Here is a 26542-nt window from a genome sequence, read left to right on the forward strand (position 1 = left end):
TCTTACCCATGGCAACCTGCCTTGATTCCTGCAGCTTTAAAATAACCCTATCAGGGTTAAACATTTTAATTTTTGCTTCAGAGCGTAAACCAAAAATAAAAATCTAAGCTTTCTCAACCCACTGAATGGACCCCTCCTCTCCACCAGGGGGATTCCAAAGAAAGCTGAAAAATGAGTTCAGGCCACGAACGGATGGGGATTGGACATGCCTCATTATACCCACCTCCCTTTGGAGTTCAGGTGCAGCTGACCAGACTGACATTAAAACAGACTATTAGACTGACAGAGCAGACTCTATACCAGCAAGGCACCAAGTTCCAATCTGACGCTGGTATAGCATCACGTGACAGCAGGCCCTCAAAGCATCAATGTATTTTACCCCAAAATGTATCACTTTGACAAATTTTGAAATGGCCCACAAAGCCGTGTCTTGTGGGGAAATTCATATTCTGTAGAGTCTCCTTCCCCTTCCAGCTCCTTTTCTGATCCTGAGGAGACTGGCTGAGAATCAAGTGCCTTGTGAAGGTCTGAATAGGAAACATTTGCCATGTATTGCCTCTAAGGACAGACACCTATGAGATTCCATCCATATAATAAGGATCTTGGTCTCCACAGCCCTTACCTTCACCCAGACACTCCTATCGATTCCAGGCCTTCAGATAGTAACTTAATTCTTTCAACCAATCGCCAATCAGAAACACCTTTGAATCCACGTATGACCTGGAGGCCTTTCCGCTTGGAGTCGTCCTGACATTCTGGATCAATCCGATGCACACCTCACATGTACGTCATGACTGATATCTTGTGTCCCTGAAATGTCTAAAACCAAGCAGTACAACAATTGCCTTGGGCCAAGTTCTCAGGACCTCCTGAGGCTGAGGTCATGTTTCGCTCAGAATAAATCTCTTCAAGTATTTTACAAAGTTCGGCTTTTTTGGTAAACAATAGGCAGATACAGATTCCATTTGCTAATTTTTTTAAATGCTGTGTCTTGGTTCATGAAAGACATTGGTCTGTGATTGGTGACGTCCAACTCTGCTATCAAGGCAATGCTGGCCTCATACATCAAGCAGGGAAGCGGCCCCTCCTCGTCCATGGAGCGGCTGGACTCCTATTATTTCTTCTCTAAACACGATTTACCAGCTTGGCTCTCTGGGCCTGGAATTTTCTGTGTGAGGACACATGATAACAAATTAATCTCAAATTTAACAGATAATGGGCATTAGTATTTTCTTTTTTGGTAAATTCGTCCAGTTATACAGTTTTGGGGGCTGCCTGCACTAATCAGCGTGGCGTCCCCTCAGAAGGCCAGGCTTGCCAGCGCCGCACCCCAGGCCAGGTCTGTCGGCCAGTGCTGGTGCCCTCGGGGAGCAGCGGGAGCTGCCTGGAGGTGGCGGTGTGTGGTGGCGGCGGGCAGGCACCTGGCTTCCGAAACCAGACCTTTAATAACGCCTCGCAGAAGGGGCGGGGTGGGAGGCTGGCAGCGCAGGGGCGGCCGCTCCGGATCCCCGCGGTCACTGGATCACCCCACCGAGCCCCGCGCCTCAGTAGCGCAGTCCCTCCAGGGCTCCTTAGAAGGCCAGGCTCCAGCTCGGGTGCCCCCTCCGCGGGGGTCCAGGGTTGGGGGCACCCAGGAGGCCGCAGGCGCGGAGCTCGACGGCGCCCCCCGACTGGAAACCCAGGCTCTCATGCGAGGGTCCCGCCCCGTCCCCAGCTCGGGGGAGCCAGAGCACCCCGCGCCGGTCCAGTATACGGACCCCCGTTCCCCGCCCCCGCCGTCCAGCCCTCCCGCCCCTACCCGTCCCGCGCCTCCTCCCCACCGGCCCGCCCCGAGCCGGCCAGCCCTCAGCTCTCCCGGCCCCGCCCCCGCCGTCTAGCCCTCCCGGCCACCAGTCTCGCGCCCCTCCCACTGGCCTGCAGAGTCCACCGACCTCCCGACCCCCGGACCTCCCGGCCTCGCAGACCCTCAGGAGTCCCTGCGTGGGCTGCGCCAGGTCGCCAGCGACAGCACCGGCACGCACCACAGCCACAGCCTCCAGGTCTGCGATGGGACCGCCGACCACTGCGCTCAGGAGGGCGGAGAATCCGCGCACAGGCAGTTCCCGCTCCCGCCCCGGCTTGCCGGTGATGGCGCATAACGCATGCGCGGGAAGGGCTGCTCTGGGCGTTGCCGTGGCTACTGGGAACGCGTTTCACCGGGGCGGGGCGTGCTTCCGGGGCGGGGCGCGGCCGCCGGAAGTGCGTGGCCGCCAGGGGCCATGGCGGCACTCAGCTTCGTCTTCCTGCTGTTGGGGGCAGCGTCCTGGCCGCCGGCTTGTGCCTCCGGCCAGGAGTTCTGGCCCGGCCAGTCGGCGGCCGACATTCTGTCGGGGGCGGCGTCCCGCAGACGGTAAACGCGCGTCCACGGTGCCAATGCTGGGGTTCTAGGGCCGGGCAGGGCCAGAGGATGGGATGGGGGCGGGGTGGGTCTGGGATGCGATGGGATGGGGCGGGGTCAGGGTCCAGGGAGAAGGGATGGGGTCGGGGGCAGGCACACGGGATGGAGGGTGGGCCGGGGCCAGGGGGATGGAATGGAGCGGAGTCTTGGGGCAGGGTCCAGGGGAATGGGATGGAGCGGGGTCAGGGGGCAGTGTCCAGGGGAATGGGATGGGGTCAGGGTTCTGGGGCACGGAATGTGGCGGAGTAAGGGGCCAGGGTGATGGTATGGGGTAGGGGGCAGGGGCCAGGAGGGATGGGATGGGGGCGGGGCAGGGGCCTGGGTGTTGGGATGGGATGGGGGCGGGGCACGGGCTGGGACCTGGAGGGGTAGGATGGAATGGAGGCAGGAGCGGGGGCCCGAGGGATGGGATGGGAACGGGCCGGGGGCAGGGGCCAGGAAGGATGGGATGGAGATGCGGTAGGGGCAGGGGCCAGGACCTAGGGGATGGGATGGGGCAGGGGCTGGGGGCAGGATGGGGCCGGTGGGTTGGCGGTAGGTAGTCTGGGCTCCGTCACTACGGCCCGGGTCTGCAGGCGGGGTTGTCTGCGAGGCCGGGGGCGCAGCCTTGGGAGCTCAGGAAGGGCACCAGGTTGCTCGGACTGAGCCTGGGCGGGCTCAGGAGGCCCCTGAGTGTCGCGGGTCGAAGCCTGGGTGTGCGAAGCTGGGAGTCAGTGCCGGGCGGGTGCTCCGCAGTGAATTCTCAGGGCCAAGACGAGCTTCGCGGCCGCCCTATGGCTGTGGGTTCTCCAAGCGGACCCCGAGAGGGACCTGGACGCAGAGGTGCGCGGCCCCTCGTGGCGTTCGCAGGCCTGGGCGCTGCACGCAGTTTCACCCGCGACAGTGGGAGTCTTTGGAAAACCAGCGCAGAGCAGGGGAAGGAGAGTGCCAGGGTTTCTGTAGCCTTTGGGGACCTGTCTGTGCCTTGGGGTGCTTTGTGTCCTTCCGCTAGGGCAGTGATCTTAAAGTGTGTCCGGGATCTCTGAGCTTTTGTAGCCGTTTTATAGTACCAGGGTATTCTACGGCTTTTTCATTTCTCTCATGAGTGCACCGTGGAGTTTTCCTAGAAACCACTTGATCTGTGATGTCACAACAGATTGAATGCAGAAACGAGTATGGGAATCCCGCTGTCACCAGACCCAAAAGAGATTTGCAAAAATTAAGAACATCGTCTGCCGTGCGCGGTAGCTCATGCCTGTAATCCCAGCACTTTGGGAGGCCAAGGCCGGTGGATCACGAGGTCAGGAGATCGAGAACATCCTGGCTAACATGGTGAAACCCAGTGTCTACTAAAAAACAAAAAAAATTAGCCGGGCGTGGCGGCGGGTGCCTGTATTCCCAGGTACTCGGGAGGCTGAGGCAGGAGAATGGCCTGAACCCGGGAGGTGGAGCTTGCAGTGAGCCGAGATCGGGCCACCGCACTCCAGCCTGGGAGACAGAGCGAGACTCCATCTCAAAATAAATAAATAAATAAAAAGAACATCGTCACAGTTCTTCTCACTAATTCATTTTTTAAAATACGCTTATTTTTTGTTTATGTGATTTTTGTTAACATGTAATGGCTTATTATTTTTAGCTGAATTAAATACTTGTAGCTTTAATGTCTAATATAGGACATATCCATAGACATAGTGCACATAACCAGCCATCAATCGTTTCCAGTGTACAGGAGTCTTTAGACCAAACAGTTTGAGAACCATGTGGGAACTGATTCTTGGTTTCTAGTCACTGGGATTCCTCTAGCCTTAGTGTTGAACTATTGCTAGTTGTTAAAAGGACATTAGCATGTCTGCAGCTTCTGCTTACAGGCTTGTAAGTAACTGGTCATAGAGAAACAGGCCACTCACTGCCTTCACAAGCTGGGAACCATCTTAAGCACCTAGAGTTGGGCCTTACGCTGAGACTTCTGAGTAGTCAGGTTTTCTGTGCAGAAACCCCAGCATTTGAGACCTGTGGTCCTCGTTCTGCCTGCTCAGGTATCTTCTGTATGACGTCAACCCCCCGGAAGGCTTCAACCTGCGCAGGGATGTCTATATCCGAATCGCCTCTCTCCTGAAGACTCTGCTCAAGACGGAGGAGTGGGTGCTCGTCCTGCCTCCGTGGGGCCGCCTCTATCACTGGCAGAGTCCTGACATCCACCAGGTCCGGATTCCCTGGTCTGAGTTTTTTGATCTTCCGAGTCTCAATAAAAACATCCCCGTCATCGAGTATGAGCAGTTCATCGCAGGTGAGGCCGAGCGGCACGCTGGGAGGTCGTGGTTTTTTAACCGGGGCCGGGCAATCATTTCTAAGGTAGACATCAGGTTGGGCTTGCGACTGCGTCCAAACTCACCAGCATCCTCCAGTGCCCAGCGCTGCTGCCGGAGGCCTGTGGCAGCACCTCCTCCACTCAGGAGCGCAGTCCCTTTCCCATGCTGCAGTGAGCTTCCCAAAATGTTTCTCGGGAAATAGACCTGAAGTGGATGAGCTTTGTGCCCCCTCACTTCTGGAAACCACGGTGGCCTGATGAGTAGGTGAATGCAGTTAGAGCCGCCCTTACACCCTAAGAAAGCGGCCACCCCTGGGTGTTGGACTGACAGGACTTGGCTCCCTATGCGAAAGGCTGTTTTACGTTAAGGATGACGTGCTGCGTGCGGAGTATCCTTTGTGGTGTGTCTGTGCAGCACCAGGGATAAAGGTCTGTCTTGTTTAACTTTGTGTTGCTTAATTTTTTCATTTAATTTGAAGAGAGGAATTAAAGCTCTTCTTAGAATGAAGGTATTCAGAGCTTTTTGTGTTGTGTCATTTGGAAGACATAAATTTAAAAGTAAGTGATGCTTTGCTGCTGCATTTGAGAAGCCTTGAAGACGAATGAGTTAGTTTTGAGTCAGGCTCCTGCTTTCCAGCAACTGTTGAGTTCTTACTGGACAGCCACTCTCGGGGCTTAGAGACCTTTGCTCCCTGCCAAGGAGTGTGGCTCCCATGTTGTCATTTTTCAAGGATGGTGCTCATTGCACCCTAGATCTTGTCACTCTGAAATGTTTTCTCTGTCGGGGTCAGTCTCGTGAGTGTCAGGGGCATGCAACAACAGGGAGTAACCTCTGACATCCTGGTTGATACCAAGTCACAAAGTCTGCCGCTTGTAAAAAGCATTCCTAGAGTGCATCCTGAGTTGACTTCACAATTTGCTCATGAGTCCTGGAAGATGAAAGCTGTGGTTGGGTATTTGGTATAACTAGCAGCCAGCCCTTGGTCTGAACATTAGGTTACAGGAACTCGGAGACGTTATCCTTACCTCCCTTTGGGACCAGTGGGTTTCTTGACAGGGAAGCGGGCAGGTCTGGGCATTGGGCATCCAAGTGCTTGGGAAGGTCTGGGAAGACAGACCCCGTGTGACGAGCTTCTGAGGCAGATATGCTGGTCTCATGCTTCCCTGCCATCTACCAGGCTGGGGCTTTGAGCTGTTTCCTTGCCTGTAAGGTGGGGAAGGAACTGGGTGCCTGTCCTGGGGCCAGGCTGCCAGGAGACCGCACACAGTGAGCTCCTGATGTGGCTAACATAGCACCCAGCATGTGGGATCTTCACCACCTCCCACTAGCATAGAAGGAGCCCCCGCAGCTCCGGCCTCGGGCCCGTAGGCCACGCAGCCCTTAGCCCCCAGTCATGAGTGAGCAAAAAGGACACCAGAAATTCACCTGTGCGGTGCTACTTCCCTGCTTTGTTCCTGCCCCAGAACTTCACCTGCAGGGTGTTCCCTCCCCACTATGTTCTTGCCCCAGGACTTCACCTGCAGGGTGCTCCCTCCCCACTATGTTCTTGCCCCAGGACTTCACCTGCACGGTGCTCCCTCCCTGCTGTGTTCCTGCCCCAGGACTTCACCTGCTCACGCGCTCCTTCCCTGCAGTGCTCCTTCCCCAGAACTTCACCTGTGTGGTGCCTCTTCCCCGCTGTGTTCCTGCCCCCTTTGAGCAGATCTTGATTGCTGACCTCTTGGGCGACACAGTGTCACCTTCTCCGTGTGGGTTGGGCCGTGGGTAAGAGGCACGATTCCTGCTCGCCTGAGCTCCTGTCCCTGGGGGAGGCAGGACACCAGTGCAGTAGATGGTGGCCCAGGTAGTGAGGAGCACTGTGGGAAACCAAGGGGGTAGGGGTCAGTGGCCTCACAGAGGGCCAGAGAGCGAGCCCCCGGGGACTGGACCAGGGGCGTGAAGGCTGGACGGGCTCACACGGGCCCCTGTGAGGGTGGGGCCTGCTGCATGGGGCTGAGGATGGGGTGGGGCTGGGGAATCGGGGACCAGCTCCTCCCCACTGGCTGCTATCGCACGCTCTCGGCCCTGTGCCATCATGGCCTGTGCTCTGACCTGTCTTGGCCTTTGTGAGCCTCCTGCAGTCTCTTTGGGAACAGGGTGGTGTACAGTAGTAAGAGTCACCTGCTGTGGCTGATGCGTGCCCGTAGTGAGCTTCCAATCGCTGTCGCGCTGCCCGGCTTCTCTTGGTGTTTTTCAGAGTCTGGTGGGCCCTTTATTGACCAGGTTTACGTCCTACAAAGTTATGCAGAGGGATGGAAAGAAGGGACCTGGGAAGAGAAGGTGGATGAGCGGCCATGTATCGATCAGCTCCTGTACTCCCAGGACAAGCACGAGTACTACAGGTGCCTACTGCGGCTGCTCCCCGCCTCCTCCCCCTGCTGCAGGTGCCTTCCTCTACCCTGCGGCAGGCGCCTCCCGCAGGCACTCCAGGCCCCACACCCCCGCAGTACCCTCAGCCCCCGCCGTCTCCCCCTGCCACATGCACGCCCCTCTCCCCCCGCCACAGGCGCCCCCTCAGGCACTCCCCACCCCCGAGAGCAGTGCCCTCCACCTCCTCTCCCTGCTGCAGGCTCCCCCCCACGCCACAGCACCCCCACCACACACACACACAGCGCCCTCGGTGCCCACGCTGGGTGCTGATGCCGGGTTCTGGGCGTTCCCCTCCCCCCGCATCCTGACAGTGCTTCGGTGCCCCTCGTGGTGGTAGTGCTTGTGGCTGCCCACACAGTTCTCGTCCTTGACAGGCGAGTCCCCTTTGTGCTGAGGCCTCGAGAATGGGCCGTGGCGAACACCCGGCTGAGACCCCGTGCCTTTTTCCCTGTGTCTTTTCATGCATTTGGATGTTGCCACAGGAATGGGGGTCTTGTCAGTCCCAAGTGTTGATTGCCATTAAAGGCTCTGACACTGCCAGGCCTACTGTGGAAAAGCTGTCAGTTCACAGCCTCCATGTGTCCAGTGCCAGGGCAGCTGCTCTAAAGCATGGCAAGTGAGCTCTTGGGAAGGGCGCGGTTGACTTGGGTGATGGTCACAGCCAGGCTGGCCCTGAAGGTGCACAGGGCTGCCTCTGTCCTGCTCCCTCTGCCTCCCGCCAGCCCCTGTCATGGGGAAGGGCTCAGTGGTTCATCAGCCTGAGAGGCGCTTGTGGGCTTCTTTTACAATTTCACGAGAATGTCACGATCCTCAGTCGTGATCGGTAGGTTTTCCTAAAGCAGCCGCATTTCATCAAGAGCGAGCCACGGTGTGTGCGTGTCTAGACTTGATTTGTTTTTCTTGTGAAAGCAAAATAAACTGATAGAGCTGCCGTGGGTTTTGTTTTCCAGAGGATGGTTTTGGGGTTATGAGGAGACCAGGGGTCTGAACGTCTCCTGTCTGTCCGTCCAGGGCTCAGCCTCCATCGTGGCGCCTCTGCTTCTGAGAAACACACCAGCCCGGTGAGTGCCCTGCTCCCCTCAGGAGCAGCCTGGAGGCCGCGGCGCCTGCTCCGCGTGTGCTGGGCTAGGGGCTCTCTGTCTGCACTCCTGCATCCCTGGCCCACCCACCTCACAGACAGCGGACCCTGGGGGCCATGGGGGTGTCGGTTAGGGAAGTGGTTGCATGTGTCTCTGCAAAACAGCGTAGTGGGTGACGTGGACAGCGGGCGAGGGGCACAGAGGTGAGGGCTCAGCACGGCCGAGTGCGCGGGGAGGGGCTGGGCTGGGCTGGGGGCAGCGGGGGCTTACCATGAGACTGTTCTCCATTTGTACCACTTGGGCAACTTTTACCAATACCTGCCCCCTTCCCGCACCCAACACCCACCGTTTGATCTGTTTGCTGCCTCGCGGGTCTGGAGAGGATCGTGCAGCCACCTTTGGCCATGCGTCTGCCGCAAGTGGCCGCCGGCCTGGTGAGCCGGGCCACGAGGGTCCACCCAGGCAGCTGGGGTTGCAGACAAGTCAGTACCTGATGATGTCGTAAACTCTGGAGGAAACTGTTGATGACCACGTTCTTAGAACTTGCTGCAGACTGGGACCCTCTCCGTCACCTCCCTTGGATCTTCTTCTGAGTCCCCCAGCAGGTGCTGTGAGTGTCTCCTGTAGGGTCCAGCCCCACAGGGTCGGTGGGTTTTTCTCCCCGTGTGCGGAGACGAGAGATTGTAGGAATAAAGACACAAGACAAAGAGATAAAAGGAAAAGCTGCTAGGCCTGGGGGACCACTACCACCAAGACGCGGAGACCAGTAGTGGCCCCGAATGCCAGGCTGTGCTGATATTTATTGGATACAAAAGGGGCAGGGTAAGGAATGTGAGCCATCTCCATTGATAGGTAAAGTCACGTGGGTCACGTGTCCACTGGACAGGGGGCCCTGCCCTGCCTGGCAGCCAAGGCAGAGAGAAAGAGGAGGGAGAGAGAGAGAGACAGCTTACGCCATTATTTCTGCGTATCAGAGACTTTTAGTACTTTCACTAATTTGCTACTGTTACCTAAAAGGCAGAGCCAGATGTACAGGATGGAACATGAAGGCGGACGAGGAGCGTGACCGCTGAAGCACAGCATCACAGGGAGATGGTTAGGCCTCCGGAGAACTGCGGGTGTGTCTGACATCAGTCAGGCCCTTCACAAGAGGTGGAGGAGTAGGGTCTTCTCTAAACTCCCCCGGGGAAAGGGAGACTCCTTTTCCCTGTCTGCTGAGTAGCGGGTGTTTTCCTTGGCACTGACGCTACCGCTAGACCATGGTCCACTTGGCAACGGGCGTCTTCCCAGACGCTGGCGTTACCGCTAGACCAAGGAGCCCTCTGGTGGCCCTGCCCGGGCATCACAGAAGGCTGACACTCTTGTCTTCTGGTCACGTCTCACTATGTCCCCTCATCTCCTATCTCTGTATGGCCTGGTTTTTCCTAAGTTATAATTGTAGAGCGAGGATTATTGTAATATGGGAATAAAGAGTAATTACTACAAACTAATGATTAATGATATTCGTACATAATCATACCTGTTATCTATATCTAGTATAACTATTGTTATTTTACATATTTCATTAGACTGGAAGAGGTCGTGCCCTCGGTCTCTTGCCTCGGCACCTGGGTGGCTTGCCACCCACAGTCTCCCACAGACGGCACAGCAGGGCATGGGTGCCCCTCGCGCTTGCCCACGTTGAGGTTGAGGCTGCCTTGTCTGCTGTCGTGCCCTGTGTGCACCTCTAGAGGCCATGGCAGTCGCGATCCTATTGGACATCACAGCTGGCTCGGTATCACCCTGGTCAGTAACAGCTGCCGCTGGCCCCAGTGGGCCAGGACCACATGGTCTCAGCTGCTCTGGGCCTTTGTGAAGGCAGGTGGCTCCAGCACAGGCCCGCGTGTCTGCTGCTCAGCCAGCCCGACTGTTGCGGAAAAGCAAAACTCAAGAGGTTGTGGAGGGAACTAGGCTGAATTGTTTTGGTTGTTGAGATGCAGCTTTCACGTCCTGGGACTGGGTTCATTTCATGAAAATATCCGGGTTTTGGAAGCCAGTCTGCCTACGTGTGGGCCCGTGGAGCGGTCGTGCCAGTCCGTTTTTTTGATTCACATTTGCAGGTTAGAACGGAGCTGAGCCCAGAGGGGGCTTCCAGCCAGATGGTCCTGATTGAGGAGAAACGCCTCTGCCGGGGCGCAGGGGAAGGAGGCTGATGGTGGGGGCGAGGCCGTCTGCCCCCAGCACCCAGGGAAAGTCTCTAATGGGGGTTAAAGCCCAAAGCTATAAAGCCGTTAAGAGAGGAGCCTTACCACCTTGGGACAGGAAGCTTTCTTCAACAAGATGGGAAAAGCATGCACCAAAAAAGAAAGATTGGTAAAGCCAGTTACTTTAAAATCAACAACTTTTGTCCATTAGAAGAATGGAGACAGGCCTCAGAGAAGAAGGTCCTGCAGCACATTTCATGAACTAAGGACTTTCCGGGATACAGGAGATGAAACCCAGTGAGTGAGGGACGGGCAGCCTAGGGTGAGGTGAGTCCAAGACGGGATCCGTGTGATTCAGGAGTAAGAACGGCTGCTGTTAACGCGAGCAGGTGCCCCAGTGCTGTCATACTCAAGAAACCAACCACCGTCAGGAGGACAGGTCCACAGGGGCTCGAAGGCTGCTCCTGGAGCGAGAATCTGGTAAAACCCTGGGAGTCCGGTGCACCCCGAATGCAGGACATGCACCCACAGACCCCTGCCCAGGAACGTTCACGGCCTCCCCGGAACCAGGAAAACCCGTGCACCCCTCAGCCATGCACGGGGTAGAGCGTGATAGATCCACAGCTGACGACGGGCAGACTGCTGCCGTTTTCAACAAAGAGAAATCAAGATAGAATGCCCAGTAAAAAAAAAAAGAGAGAGAAAAAGGTAAATGTGGTCATGTTCCATGTGCATGAAGGTCATAGACAGTCCTGTGCATCGGAGGTAGAGATAGGAGGATGCCGGGGAGGCCCCTGAGGACGGGGCAGAGCAAGTGTGTAAAGGGCTTTGTTCCTCCTTGTTCCTCCACCCGGGTAGGGGCTGCACCGTGTTCATTTTGGAGCAGTTTGCCTACCCGCACCTGTGCGGAATGTCCTCTACCTGCGCCCGTGCGGAATGTGCGTCTCGAAGTGCGGTATTGCATTTCACAAAAAGCCTTAAACGGCGTTGGAAGCAGGGCCAGAGGCACCCACTGAATCCCGCTATGCCCCTCTCTCCAGAAATCACCTCACATCGCCGCCTGTGCATGCGGCCGTCTTTTTAAACACCTGGAATCACCACACACGCTGTCCATGCAGTTTTCAGTTTGCCCTTTTCTTCCCACCCAGCCGCACACCTGGGTATTACGACACATGGACATCACCTCGTTCTTTTGCAGCTGTCTGTGTACAGATGGAAGAAAATGTGGCCTTTGCTTGTTTCCAGGTTTGTGTAGAAGCGTCTGTGTGTGAACCATGAGGGCATAAAACTGTAGGATGCCACCCAGAAGACGACGATTGGTCTCGATTGCCTGACCTCGTGATCCACCCACCTTGGCCTCCCAAAATGCTGGGATTACAGGTGTGAGCCACTGCACCAGACCAAAATTAAAATTTTTATGTAGTCAAATTCATCAGTCTTTTCCTTAAAAATTGCTGGGTTTTTGTATTCCAACCTTTACCACCCCAGTATTCGGGTCTGTTTTCTCACGATCCGTTTTGTGTGTTTCATTTTTATTTTGCATCAAGAGCCGTAGGGAGTGTGGTGAGAGGGTTGGTTCAATGGCTGGAATAGGAGAGGCACTTCCCACGTGGAATTAGGTAGCGTTTAGCATGACAGTCACAGGCACCAGGATGACTTGCCTGACCCAAACTGGAGCAAGGCAGGCGCTGAGGAAGAGGTGCCTGCCTGCGAGTCTGAGATAAAGGCTGGCTGGAGGGCTCTCTGAAATAACCCCAGGACGTTTGTCACACATTTCACGCACCTCACACCTTCACAGCTACCGCTTCACACATGTGCACGTATTCCTGGGACCAGGTTTGCCAATGGACAAGGGCTGCAGTAACTCAGACGAGATGCTGTCGTGAGAATGCCTGCCCAGGAATGGCGTCTCTACCACGGAACAGATGCAGCTCCAGCTTTGAGACCGAGTCAGTGAATTTGTTTCCAGGCAGCTTATGTGAACCTCTCCTTTTTGCCAAAGAAAAGCTTCCCACAGCCGCCCCTCTTCAGGCTCACCTGCAGCTTGCCATAGCCATCAGTGGATCCTGGATTCCAAGCCTTCTGCCCACTCCCAAATACACTCCTCAAATCAGGAGATACTTCTCTCTGATGTCATTCTCTGAGTTGACAGTGGGCATCAAAGCCCTCTCAGAACTGTGGTGTGGAGGCCAGACGGCAGCCTGCCTGTGTCTCAGCCATAACCTCCCGACGCGCCCTGGTTGGTGTCCCTTGAAGACTTGGTCTCCGCTTCCCCAGCCCTGGGTTCTCCCAGTTTGTGCTCTGAGAGTGTGAATGTCGTCATCCTTAACTCTTATAACTGTTGTCATATTGTTTAAAAATAGGTCCGTGATGTTAGACAGAGCCGAGAACCTACTTCATGACCACTACGGAGGGAAAGAATACTGGGATGTGAGTGTTTCCTCGGGAGCATCTTTCTAAATTAGTGTATGTTGCCTATTATTTAGTTTTTGAAAATTTAAAACAGTTGACAGTTCTTTTGAACCTTGCTGATTAAAATCATAATTGAAGCCCTGGATATGGGTACCTGCAGTGACTGCGCCGCCCCCGAGTCACACGTGGCCGCAGAGCCAGGTCCTCAGGAGCCCGCAGGGCCACCCGGCTCTCCCCTCTGATGCCACAGGCCCTGAATGCAGTGGTGGCGCCCTGGAGTCAGCCCCCGAGTCAGTGACTCCATCAGTGGCTGGAACGTAGATCCCTCCTTTCTCCTCTCTTTAGCTTTGAAAGGTGGGACTGTTTTCAGCAGCGGGTCTTTCCCGTTGGCGTTGATTTCTGTGTTGATGGGGTGACTTTCCATAGCTGCCCTAGTTCCGTGAGTGAGTGGGAGTATAGGGCGGGAAGCGGCTGCCCCCTCCCGTGGGCACAGCAGGCCTGCTGACTTGTTCACCAGGGCAGCAGCTTGTAAAGCCAGAACCTGCCTGCAGGACACACAGTCCCTGCTCACATGGGGCTTTGTGCAGGTCAGTCCCGCCCCATTTGGCAAAAGCAGGACGGCTAACCGAGTAAGCTAGAAGTCGAGTTGGGGAGACACGGAGGGGAAGGAGCTGCACACAGTTGTGCCAGCCGGGGCAATGGCCAGCTGAGCCCAGTGTGTGGCACAGCTTCCCGTGGGGGAGCCTGGCAGAGCTGGCAGGGGTGGGCGGCTTGCCCTGCATTGGCTTCCTGCAGTAGACCCTCCGAGAGCCTCCACCGTGGGCGGCACTGTTTCTCGGGCGACTGTCGATGAGGAATGTCTCCGAGGGTCTTGTTCCAGCTGCAGGGGTGGGTGGCGGCAGCTATGGGAGAACCTGCTCCGGAAGGGCAGCATGGCGGGCGGGTGTGTTCTCAGCCGAGCCGTCGCCGTTTCCACAGACCCGTCGCAGCATGGTGTTTGCCAGGCACCTGCGGGAGGTGGGAGACGAGTTCAGGAGCAGACACCTCAACTCCACGGATGACGCGGACAGGATCCCCTTCCAGGAGGACTGGACGAAGATGAAGGTAGCCCCTCTCCCTTGTTAATTGGAGAGCAGGTAAATCCTCTCTTGAGATGCCCAAAAACTCATGCCTTCAGTTCACAGTCACAGCAGGGTTGGCGGGTCTGTCGGCATGGATGCCTCCCTGGAATGTGAGTCACGGTCATTACCCGCTCTCGGGAGGCACCAGGACCCTGGGGCCCTCGTCGCGGTGCAGACTCGGGGAGTCACTCCACCTGGCTTTCGCTTTAGTAACACGGGGAGTCATGGCAGGCCCAGCAGCCTCAAAGGTGTTCTCAGAGTGCAGCGAGGCCAGGAGCGCGGAAGCAGGAGCTCGAGGTGATCGGAGGCACGTTCGGCCTTTCTCTCTCATGACCTGATTGATAGAGAAAAGCAGCGTTCACCCAGACTCGCCCAGAAGCACCGTCAGTGCCATTTTGGTCTAGAGTCATCCTTTTTTTATTCTATGTATATATTTTTAAGTGTTTTCTGAAAGTTTGGGTTTTTCTGTGGTGTAATTACAACCAACATGTTGCTTTTTCAACTTGAGGTTGTTGTTAAGCGTTTGCAGTGTCTGTTTTTTGTGTTTTTTAAACAAAACTTTCATAGAAGTGCCATTTTACTTGTTTGTTCTTTATGGGGTATTTGAGCTGTTTCCAAGTGGAATAGCACTAAGTGTTCCAGCAATAATTAAGTTACTTGGACAGTTTTTACTCGGAAAATAATATAGAAGATTTTTTCATTTTATCCCACTTGTATTTCTTTTCAGTGTTTTTTATTTTTTATTCTTTTAAATTTTATTTAATTAACTTCTTTTGTTTTTGGTTTTGTTTAGAGACAGAGTCTCACTCTCCTGAGTAGCTGGGTCTACAGGTGTGTACCACAACGCCCGGCTAATTTTTGTATTTTGTATTTTGAGTACAAACAGGATTTTCTCATGTTGGCCAGGCTGGTCTTAAACTCCTGACCTCAAGTAATCCAGCTGCCTCGGCCTCCCAAAGTGCTGGGATTACAGACATGAGCCACTGTGCCTGGCTTATTTTATCTTTTTTTTTTTTTTAAACTTCAATTGTTTTTGGGGAACAGGTGATGTTTGGTTACATGGATAAAATGGTAATTTCTGAGATTTTGGTGCACCTGTCACCCGAGCAGTATACACTGTACCCAGTGTGTAGTCTTTATCCCTCACCCCCTCCACTCTTCCCCTCGAGTCCCCAAAGTCCATTGTGTCATTCTCATGCCTTTGCATCCCCATAGCTTAGTTCCCACTTATGAGTGAGAACATGGCGATATTTGGTTTTCTGTTCCTGAGTTACTTCATTTAGAATAATGGTCTCCAGCTCCATCCAGGTTGCTGCAAAGCATTCATTTCCTTCCTTTTTATGGCTGATACACCACATTTTCTTTATCCACTCACTGGCCAATGGGCACTCAGGCCGGTTCCATGTTCTCACAGCTGTGGATTGTGCTGCTATAAACATGCGTGTGTAAGTGTATTTTTCATACAGTGACTTCTTTTCCTCTGGGTAGATACCCGGCAGTGGGATTGCTGGATCAATGGTAGGTCTACTTTTAGTTCCTTAAGAATCTCCACACTGCTTTCCGTGGTGGTTGTACTAGTTTGCATTCCCACCAGCAGTGTCACGGTGTTCCCCTTCACCACATCCACGCCGACATCCATGATTTTTTGGTTTTTGATTATGGCTGTTCTTGCGGGATAAGGTAGTATCCTGTTGTGGTTCTTACTGCGTTTCCCTGATCATTAGTGATGTGGAGCATTTTTTCGTATGTGTGTTGACCATCTGTGTATCTTCTTTTGAGAACTGTCTATCCATGTCCTTAGCCTACGTTTTGATGGGATTATTTGGTTTTTTTTCATGCTGATTTGTTTCGGTTCCTTGTAGATTGTGGATATTAGTCCTTGGTCGGATGCAAAGTTTGCGAGTATTTTCTCCCACTCTGGGGGCTGTTTGCTGATGGTTTCTTTTGCTGTGCAGAAGCTTTTAGTTTAATTATGTCCTAACTATTAATGTTTGTTTTTGTTGCTTTTGCTTTTGGGTTCTTGGTCAGGAACTCTTTGCCTAAGCCAATGTCTAGAAGAGTTTTTCTGATGTTATCGTCTAGAATTTTTATGGTTTCAGGTCTTAGATTTAAGTCTTTGATCCACCTTGAGTTGATTTTTGTAGAAGATGAGAGACGCGGATCCAGTTTCATTCTTCTACATGTGGGTTGCCAATTAATCCTGCACCATTTTTGAATAGGATGTCCTTTCCCCACTTTGTGTTTTTGTTTGCTTTGTCGAAGATCTGTAAATATTTCACTTTATTTCTGGGTTCTCTATTCTGCTCCACTGGTCTAGGTGCCTATTTTTATAGCAGTATCGTGCTGTTTTGGTAACTGTAGTCTTGTAGGATAGTTTGAAGTTGAGTAATGTGTACCTCCAGATTTGTACTTTTTGCTTAGTCTTGCTTTGGCTGTGTAGGCTCTGTTTCGGTTCCATATGAACTTTAGGATTTTGTTTTTTCTAGTTCTGTGAAGAATGATGATGGCATTTTGATGGGAATTGATAGATTGCTTTTGTAGTATGGTCATTTCACAATATTTATTCTCCCCATCCATGAGCATGGGATGTGTTTCCAATAGTTTGTGTTGTCTGTGATCTCTTTCAGCAGTGTTTTGTAATTTTCCTTGTAGAGATCAAGTTTTGTGGGGTTTTTTGGTGGTTGTTGTTTTTTGTTTCATTCATTTTTTTTTTTTTTTTTGCAGCTGTTGTAAAAGGAGTTGAGTTCTTGGTTCGATTCTCAGCTTGGTTGTTATTGGTGTATAGCAGTGCTGCTGACTTGTGTGCATTGATTTTGTATCCTGAAACTTCATGGAATTCATTTGTCAAATCTGGGAGTTTTTTGGATGAGTCTTTAGGGTTTCCTAGGTATACGATTATATCATCAGTGAACAGTGACAGTTTGACTTACTCTTTACTGATTTGGATGCCTTTTCTTTCTTTCTCTTGTCTGATTGCTCTGACTAGGACTTCCAGGACCATGTTGAATAGAATTGGTGAGTGTGGGCATCCTTGTCTTGCTCCAGTTCTCAGGGGGAATGCTTTCAACTTTTCCCCGTTCAGTATAATGTTGACTTTGGATTTATCATAGATGACTTTTATTACCTTGAGGTACGTCCCTTCTATGCTACCTTTGCTGAGGGTTTTAATCATAAAGCGATGCTGGATTTGTCGAATGCTTCTTCTGCATCTATTAAAATGATCATATGATTTTTGTTTATAGTGCTGTTTAGGCGGTTAAAATGATCATATGATTTTTGTTTTTAGTGCTGTTTAGGCGGTGTGTCACATTTGTTGACTTCCATATGTTAAACCATCCCTGCATCCCAGATATGAAATCCATTTGATCATGGTGTTACCTTTTTGATATGTTGTTGGATTCAGTTAGCTAGTATTTTTTTTGAGGCTTTTTGCATCTATGTTCATCAGGGATATTAGTCTGTTGATTTAGGGAGGATTCCCTCTTTCTCTGTCTTTTGGAATAGTTTCAGTAGAATTGGTACCAATTCTTCTTTGAGTGATTTCAGCTGTGAACCCATTGGGTCCTGAACTTTTTCTGTTGGCAATTTTTAAATTACTGTTTCAATCTCACTACTTGTTATTGGTCTGTTCAGAGTTTATATTTCTTCCTGGTTTATATCTAGAAGGGTTGTGTATTTCCAGGAATTCATCCTCTTGGTTTTCCAGTTTGTGCACATAAAAGTGTTCATAGTAGCCTTGAATGATCATTTGTGTTTCTATGGTATCGACTGTGGTATCTCCCGTTCTGTTTCTAATTGAGCTTATTTGGATCTTCTCTCTTCTTCATTAATCTGACTAATGGTCTATCAATGTTGTTTATCTTTTCAAAGAACCAGCTTATTGTTTCATTTAACTTTTGTATTTTTTCGTTTGTTCGTTTCAATTTCATTTAGTTCTGCTTTCATCTTAGTTCTTTTTTTCTGCTGGATTTGGGTTTGGTTTGTTCTTTTTTCTCTCATTCCTTGAGGTACGACCTTAGATTATTTGTGCGCTTTCAGATTTTTTGATGTAAGCGTTTAATGCTGTGAATTTTCCTCTTGGCACCACTTTTGCTGTGTCCCAGGGGTTTTGATAAGTTGTGTCACTGTTATTCAGTTCAAATAATTTTTAAATTTCCATCTTAATTTCATTCTTGACCCAAAGACTGGGAGCAGATTATTTAATTTCTATGTATTTGTAGAGTTTTGAGGGTTCCTTTTGGATTTAATTTCCAGTTTTATTCCATTGTGGTCTGAGAGGGTATTTGACATAATTTTGATTTTCTTAAATTTATTGAGGCTTGTTTTCTGGCCAGTCATATGGTCTGTCTTGGATAACGCTCCATGTGCTGATGAACAGAAAGTGCCTCCGGTAACGATCCGTATGCTGATGAACGGGAAGTGCCTCGGGTAACGGTAACGTTCTGTGTGCTGATGAACAGGAAGTGTCTTGGATAACGTTCGGTGTGCTGATGAACAGGAAGTCTATTCTGCAGCTGTTGGGTAGAATGTTCTGTAAATATCTTAGTCCACTTGTGCCAGGATATAGTTTGAGTCCATTGTTTCTTTGCTGGCTTTCTGTCTTGATGACCTGTCTAGTGATGTCAGTGGAGTATTGAAGCCCCCACTTGTATTGTGTTGCTGTCTATCTCACTTTTTAGGTCTAGTAGTAATTGTTTTATAAGTTTGGTAGCTCCAGTGTTGGGTGCATGTATATTTAGGATTGTGACATTCTCCTGTTGGACTGATCCTTTTATCATTATATAATGTCCCTCCATCTTTTTTAACTGTTGTTGCTTTAAAGTCTGTTTTGTCTGATATAAGAATAGCTACCCTGCTCACTTTTGGTGTCTATTTGCATGGAATATCTTTTTCCACCGCTTTACCTTAAGTTTATGTGAGTCCTTATGTGTTAGGTGAGTCTCTTGAAGACTTTTGCCTCACAGCTTTTAGGCGGATTTTTATCCATTTTGCTATTCTGTTTCTTTTAAGTGGAGCATTGAAGCCATTTACATTCGACTTTGGTATTGAGGTGTGAGGTACTATATTCTATTCATCATGCTAGTTGCTGTTTGAATACCCTGTTTTCTTTCTTTCTTTCTTTCTTTTAATTGTGTTGTTTTATAGGCCCTGTGAGATTTATGCTTTAAGGAGGTTCTAGTTTGGTGTATTTTGAGGTTTTGTTTCAAGATTTAGAATTTCTTTTGGCATTTCTTGTAGTACTGGCTTGGTAGTGGTGAATTCTCTCAGCATTTGTTTGTCTGAAGAAGATGATCTCTCCTTCATTTATGAAGCTTAGTTTTGCTAAATACAAAATTCTTGGCTGATCATTATTTTGTTTGTGGAGGCTGAAGATAGGACCCCAGTCCCTTGTAGCTTGTAGGGTTTCTGCTGAGAAATCTGCTGTGAATCTGATAGGTTTTCCTTTATAGGTTACCTGGTGCTTTTGCCTCACAGCTCTTAAGATTCTTTCCTTCGTCCTGACTTTAGATAACCTGATGACGATGTGCCTAGGCGATGATCTTTTTGTGATGAATTGCCCAGGTATTCTTTGAGTTTCCTGTATTTGGATGTCTAGATCTCTAGCAAGACCAGGAAGTTTTCCTCAATTCTTCCCTCAAATACATTTTCCAAACTTTTCGATTTCTCTTCTTCCTCAGGAACACCAATTATCCTTAGGTTTGGTTGTTTAACATAATCCCAAATATCTTGGAGGCTTTGTTCTTTTTTTTTTTTTTTTACTATTCTTTTATCTTTGTGTTTGTTGAATTGGGCTAATTTGAAAACCTTTTCTTTAAGCTCTGAAGCTCTTTCTTCTCCTGTTCTAGTCTATTATTGAAACTTCCCAGTGCATTTCGTTTCTTTAAGCGTGTCTTTCATTTCCAGAAGTTGGAATTGATTTTTCTTTATGATACCTATTTATCTGGAGCATTTTTCATCCATATTCTGTACTTTTTTCACCTTTCACCTTTTTCAGCACTAGACAGGTCATCAAGACAAAGCCAACAAAGAAAGTGAAAAGTTGGTTTTCACCTTTGTCTGGTATGTCCTTGAGCAGCTTAATAATCAACCTTCGGAATTCTTTATCTGGCAATTCAGAGATTTCTTCTTGGTTTGGATCCATTGCTGGGGAGCTACTGTGATCTTTTGGGGGTGCTATAGAACCTTGTTTTGTCATATTATCACAGTTGGTTTTCTGCCTCCTCATTTGGGCAGACTATTTCAATGGAAAGATCTGGAACTCACGGGCTGCTGTTCGGATTCTTTCATCCCACGGGGTGCTCTGTGGTGCTCTTCCCTTCCCCTAGGGATGGGGCTTCCTGAGAGCTGGGCTGCAGTGACTGAGATTGCTCTTCTGGGTCTAGCCACCCAGTGGGGCTTCCAGGCCCTGGGAGGGTGCTGGGGAATGACTGCAGAGAGTCCTGTGATGTGATCTGTCTTCAGGTCTCCCAGCCGTGGGTACCAGCACCTGCTCTGTGGAGGTGGCAGGGGAGTGAAGGGGACTCTGGCAGGGTCCTTGGTTGTCGTTTTGCTGAGTGCACTGGCTTTCTTGAATGCTGGTTATGCTGCAGTGAAGTTGTCATGTGGACAGACTCTGGACCTGTAGTCAGCCAGGATGTTGCAAGTGGTGGAATTAGCTGTTGCTTTCTCCTTCTTTAGAGCAGGGTTCTGTTAGAATTTGCTGTAACCATTTGCATTGGTGGCCTCCAGCCAGGAGGTGGTGCTGTCAAGAGGGCAGCAGAGCATTCTGGCTCTTGGGGAGTTTGCAGCTGTGAGCTGCTTCGTCCACAGGAGCTGGCACGTCCCTGCGGTGGTTCTCAGAGCAAAAGTTTGCAGCGTGAGTCTCCAATGCTGTTCTCTTTTTAAATACTTTTCTTTAATTCAGTAAAATGATGTGTGGTAATTAATACTGCTTCACTATCTTCTTAGAAAGACATCTGGTCGCCCCCGAGATTCCACCTGAATCCCTTAGCCCTGGAGGCCACCCCGTGGAGGAGGCCACATGGAAATGGTCGTCCCTCTGCGTCTCAAGTCCACCCAGTGCCCAGGGTGAGCCCCGAGCCCGCCTGTCAGTTTCTGCATTTCCTTGTGGTTCTTTGCTAGGTCAAGCTGGGCTCGGCACTAGGGGGCCCCTACCTGGGAGTCCATCTGAGAAGAAAAGATTTTATCTGGGGTCACAGAGAGGATGTGCCCAGCCTGGAAGGGGCCGTGAGGAAGATCCGCAGCCTCATGAAGATCCACCGGCTGGACAAGGTGTTTGTGGCCACAGATGCCGTCAGAAAGGGTATGGAGCTTCAGTGCCTTTCATTTCTTTCTTTTCGTCTTGATCCCTGGTTCTGTTCTGGGTAGACCTAGGCCTGCATGATCTTCAACTGTAATTCCTGGGAGGGTAAAGCTGAACTGTGTGTCTGCATCTTTTGAGCCAGTTCCTAATGAATTAACCAGAAGCCAAGTATGCATGCCTTTCTGCTAAAGAGATGCGTATCTGTTCCTACCGGAGGATCCGGTTCAAAGGGTCTCTCCTTCTACTTCGCAGAATATGAAGAGCTAAAAAAGCTGTTACCCGAGATGGTGAGGTTTGAACCCACGTGGGAGGAGCTGGAGCTCTACAAGGATGGAGGTGTTGCGATTATTGACCAGTGGATCTGCTCACATGCCAGGTGCCTGCCCCCTTCACCGTCGGCCGAGAGCGGGTTGGGGGACTTTCAAAGGTTCTTCCATCCCAGGTACTCGGTGTCAGAGCAGATGGTCACCTGTGTTCACAGTGGTCATTTCCACACTGTTTACCTCCTCATCTGAGTCTCCTGTAGCATCTGGTTCAGTGTTTCCCTAGGCTGAAGTTAATTGTGTATCTTGCCCTTGCAATTCTCACGCCCAGACTTCCTCCATAGCAGGCTGTTGGCATAGCTGGCCTCATCTCAGAACCTCTTCTTGTGTCTCATTTTCCCGTCATTCCCAGTTTCTGCCCCGTCTGGCCCCTGCCCTGAGAGTTGCCCGTGCCCTCGAGTTGGGCACGTCCTTGGTGCTGTGTGTGTTGTTGAAGAGCATCATGAGCATCGCCGAGGCCGGGAGCCTGGGCTCTGGTGCGGTCGTTCTCGTGGGGTTGTCGTGAGTGTCCCTGAGGCCGGGAGTCTGGGTCCTGTGTGCGATCTTTCTTGTGGGGTTGCCACGAGCGTCCGCAAGGCTGGGATCCTGGGCCCTGCGTGCCGTCATTCTCGTGGGGCTGCTGTAGGAGGTAGGCCTGGGCCTCTGTTCCTCCAAAGACCTGTCTGCCCGTCTGCATAGGAGACTAAGGTTGGGGTTAGGGTGAAACAGTTTGAGTTCAATAAAAAAGGCAAGTAGAGGGAATGGTCTTCCCGTGGTCAGCACTGTGCACGTGTGTGGGTCTCTGTGGGTTAGTCTGTCTCCCTCCTGCCCGAGGAATGCTGAGCGCCCTGAGCCGGTGCCTCTTCACACATCTGCTGTTTCCTGTGGTGTTCTGGGCAGTGCGTAAGACCCACAGAGGCTCCCGGTGATGCTGTCTGCAGGGCGTGGATCCCTTTACCTGTTAAGCAGACAGGAGGCAGCGCTGACTTCTTAGGTCAAGGTGGAGGTGTGTGGGAGCCCAGTCACAAGCTCACCCCTGCTTCTCAGGTGTGGCCTTGAGATTTGACTGCGAGCTTGGCAGTGCTGTCTCCCCAGCCCAGGAGGCCTGACACTGAGGGGAGGCCTGACACTGAGGGGAGGCCTGACACTGAGCTCTTGGTCTCCTGCCCCCAGCTGCGTGAAGCACTTGGCCCAGCTCACTGAAGCTGCTCTGCCTCCAGGCTGGTGCAGCCTGCTCTGACAGGCCGCTGTGTGTGGGGTGGTGAGGGTCTCCCCACCAACGCCGCCCCCACCCAGCAGCACACAGGCCTGTGCAGCCTGCTGGCCCTATGTTTCCGTGTACAGCGCTGGGCACGTCACGTTTGCTCTGGAAACATCTCTGGGGTTTGCTTGTTCATGAAGTTCATGAAGTGCTGCTGGAGAGCCAGAGACCAACTGCGCAGGAGCCAGAGGAATGGGCAGGCCGCTGACCCGAGGTGTGAAGAAATCCCTGGAGAAGGGTGTCCCCACCAGCCCGTACAGTGTGTGTGTGGAGGGGGCCTTGACCTCTGTGATTTCTTTTGTGCCTCAGGATAAGGACCCCCCATGCCTTGGCTAGACAGTGTTGTGATTAGTAGGAATCTCTCATTGTTCACCATGTGACCCACAGGAGGTATTTGACCTGCACCGGCAGGCCTGGTCCAGGAGGTATTCGACCTGCACCGGCGTGCCTGGTCTGGGATTTGGTGACGGAGACGAGAGCTCCTGGGGGGTGCATGTGGTGGGACAGGAGTGTGGTGGCTGCTGACCGTGGGGTGGGGATGGGGCTGCAGCACCAGGCAGAGCCCCTCAGGGCGCAGATGTCAAGGGCACCTGAGCGAGGGGTTCCAGCAGGGAGGCGGCTGTGTCGGTTCCATGTAACTCTGGAACTCATTTCACTCACCTGCTCCTCTCAGTTCTCCCTAACTCTGAAACCTCTGTGGTCCTTTGCAGGTTTTTTATCGGCACCTCAGTCTCAACATTTTCTTTTCGGATTCATGAGGAAAGAGAAATCCTGGGGTTGGACCCCAAGACGACGTACAACAGGTTCTGCGGAGACCAAGAGAAGGCGTGTGAGCAGCCCACGCACTGGAAGATCACCTACTGAGAAGGCTCCTCCGGGGCTGCTCCCGGACCCGACTGACGTGGGTGGACGCAGGCTCTGTTGCCGCGGAGTCACCGTCTGCTGCCAGCCAGGAGCTCGGTGGACAGGACTGTCCCTCACAGGGTCCCAGGCCCAGAAGAGGCCCCACGCCTCTAGAGGTGCAGCGCGTCTCGAGTTGTGCTCTGTCCTTGGCGTTTCCAGCCGCCACGGCTGACGAAGAGGCTCTGCTGCCCTCGGGGGCAGTTGTGTTTTCAGGCAGTGTCTGTGAACCCACAGCTCGGTGGCCAGCAGGGCCTGCGTGGTGACCCAGAAGCAGGAGTGTCTGTCAGGCTCCAGCTCTGGCCTTACCAGCCACTTTTCATGTCTTCATATTTTAAGCGCATTGAGGATAGATACAGGCGGGTGAGCTGCCCTCCATCAGGTGGACACGGGCTGACATTTCCCTGGGAGCTGGTGCAAGGAGAAGAGTCATTTTAAATGTCTGCAGTGACCAGGCGCCTCCCGAATCCCTCTGTTGCCCTCCGTGCAGCAGGAGGCCGCCTGTTTGTTTCCTCCTGGGATGTGTGCAGGGCAGACCTGGTGCTGCAAAGGGAAGGGCCTGAGGCCTCAGGGAGCCCCGTGGAGGGATGACAGTTCAGGCCCTACCGTCAGCACATCAGAGTGCTGGGAAGTTTTTCAGTGGCGTCTGGGACACTTGGTGGATTGTCTGTAGGAAACTTGCAACTCCGCTCCTCACACCAGGCCCAGCTGGCTGCCCTGCCCTCGCCCTGGCTGGCAGGTGCACGTGGGGCCTCCGGGTCCACCATTCACTATTGAGAGCTGGAAATGAGGAAGGATAGTCACACCAACTCCAAAAGGCTGTCTAGGATGAGCTGCTTTATCAGGGAGCTCCTTGTACCCATTTTACAGAAATCATTTTTAGGTCTTTGTGCCACCACCACGAGGGGCATCTGCAAAGAGGGCAGCGCTGGACGCAGAATCTGTGGAAGGTGCAGCAGTGCCTCAGGGGTCCTCAGGGTCAGGAAGCCCCCCTCTCCCTCTTGGCCCATTACCCTTTGTGACTTCCCACCATGGTGTCGTGTGACCCTCAGGCTGGTGGGGGCTGAATCCTCACTGAGCACCCACTTTCCACATCTGCTAGAGGAACAGTGACACGGACACTTGTGTGACAGAGAGGAGGGTTAGTGAGGAGGGACAGACAGCTCTTCCCTTCGGAGCCTGGCTAATCTAGGACATCACCTTGCTGTGTCTTCTCCTTCTCAAGCTTTTAAAATTGACCCTGAACGTGTGACAGGGTCCTATGGTGTTACTCAAAGCTGTGCAAGGTAAATGGTGACATATTTATTCTTTTCCCATTTGTTCTAGAAACAGTGCCTTTTTCATCAATTGCATTTTCCAGGTTGAGAGCTGTATAAAACATTTTGGACTGTGACCATGTACCTTCCTTTTTAAGAAAAATAAACTGCTTTATGGTAGTTAGCTGTGGAGCGTAGACTCATTAGACTCATTTCCTGCTACCCAGCGGAAGGTGGAAGAACCCTTTCACATCTCCCAGAAAGCAGATAGTGACCAGGTGGTGGAACAGGGTAAGGCCGCCCCTGCTGGCCTGTGAGTGCTGTGGCATCTACATCAGGGCACCAGTTCTGCCAGAGCCCCTGGGGTCCCCAGTGTTTCCTGGGTCTGCTCAAGGGGCCCTGCAAGCCCTCGTCATCATCAACAGCAGCCAGCCCTCTGTTCGTTAGACTGCTGGGAGGCCTCTTTGGGGAAAGAATTCCACAGCTGTAAAAGTTTGAAAACTGCCAGGTTTTTAGGCACATAGGAGATGGCAGTATGGCCTTTGTGAGTTTCACTGTGGTGGGAAGAGACCAGCCAGTGAGAAGATTGTGTGCCAGGTGCTGGTAAATGCTGCAGAACTCAGTGGAGAACGCAGCCTGGAGGAGGTGGGAGGTTGGGAGGGGCCCAGGAAGGCTAGTGGGGCTGTAAGAGGCAGTGGCCAGGAACAATAAGTAGAGGCCCCAGGGCACATAAGGCCAAGGTGGAGAGATGCTGGTGTCCCAGATGGAGCAACCAGGCCAGTGATGCATCGGGAGGATGTGTGGGTAGGAGGCCTCTGTGGAGCCTGAGCAGAGCAGGGTGTGATGTGACTGTGTAGAGAATAGCCTAGAAGCCGGAGGCTGGTGAGGAGGCTCTTGCTTAGTCCTGGTGAGACACAATGGTCAAGAGTGTTGAAAACTTGAGGCTGGACGCGGTGGCTCACGCCTGTAATCCCAGCACTTTGGGAGGTCAAGGCGGTTGGAGTGCTTTAGGTCAGGAGTTTGAGACCAGCCCAGCCAACATGGTGAAATCCCGTCTCTACTTAAAAAAAAAAAGAAAAAGAAAAAATTAGCCTAGCGGGCGTGGTGGTGCATGTCTGTAATCCCAGCTACTCGGGAGGCTGAGGCAGGAGAATCACTTAAACCTGGGAGGCGGAAGTTGCCATGAGCTGAGATTGTGCCACTGCACTCCAGGCTGGGGTGACAGAGTAAGACTCTGGCTCAAAAAAAGAAAAACTTTAGAATTTATTTGAACAAAGAACAGTTCATGAATTGCACTCAGAACCAGGAGAGGCTCAGCGAGCTCTACCCAGCAGCATGGGCAAGCAGCACTTAAAGACAGAACACGAAAGTGAGGCAGGAAAACAGCCTGATTGGCTACGGCTGGGCCTCTGCCACATTTGGGTGTGGTCTGATCCACTGGCAGCTTATGACAGACTCAGCTACTTGTTACAAGAATAGACTTACTAGGTTGAGTTTGTTTACATGCTTCGTTAGGTTGCAGTTCACTAGGTAGGAATTCAAAGAATGGCCAGCTTTAGGCCAGATGTAATTTAACAAAAGGACCCGGTGT

At 52.0% G+C, this 26542-nt stretch overlaps 1 protein-coding gene across 2 annotated transcripts; it reads left to right on the forward strand.

Annotated features, from left to right (window-relative positions):
• The first annotated feature begins 2222 nt into the window (after positions 1–2222).
• On the forward strand, positions 2223–25134 carry POFUT2 (protein O-fucosyltransferase 2). Of its 2 annotated transcripts, none has more exons than XR_004052729.1 (9): positions 2223–2389; positions 4453–4703; positions 6962–7106; positions 8085–8195; positions 12760–12826; positions 13787–13912; positions 21052–21232; positions 21485–23009; positions 23105–23495. XR_004052729.1 is itself a non-coding variant. In XM_010370122.2 (9 exons), exons 1-9 carry the CDS (start codon positions 2259–2261, stop codon positions 23657–23659), a joined length of 1290 nt encoding a protein of 429 aa, XP_010368424.1. In that variant the 5' UTR covers positions 2223–2258; the 3' UTR covers positions 23660–25134. The 2 variants fall into 2 exon arrangements, 1 of the variants encoding a protein (XP_010368424.1); XM_010370122.2 differs by lacking the exon at positions 23105–23495 and adding an exon at positions 23506–25134 and having other exon boundaries at positions 21485–21608.
• Positions 25135–26542: the final 1408 nt, after the last annotated feature.

The sequence above is a fragment of the Rhinopithecus roxellana genome, chromosome 13, assembly GCF_007565055.1.
Source record: "Rhinopithecus roxellana isolate Shanxi Qingling chromosome 13, ASM756505v1, whole genome shotgun sequence".
NCBI lineage: Eukaryota > Metazoa > Chordata > Mammalia > Primates > Cercopithecidae > Rhinopithecus > Rhinopithecus roxellana.

Bases quoted from the DNA above. Each gene is read 5' to 3' on its own strand.
- POFUT2 (XM_010370122.2), top strand. From the start codon at position 2,259: ATGGCGGCACTCAGCTTCGTCTTCCTGCTGTTGGGGGCAGCGTCCTGG. The intron at 7,107-8,084 runs GTGCCTACTGCG...TTTGTTTTCCAG, and splicing joins GACAAGCACGAGTACTACAG to AGGATGGTTTTGGGGTTATG. The intron at 13,913-21,051 runs GTAGCCCCTCTC...GTTCTTTGCTAG, and splicing joins AGGACTGGACGAAGATGAAG to GTCAAGCTGGGCTCGGCACT.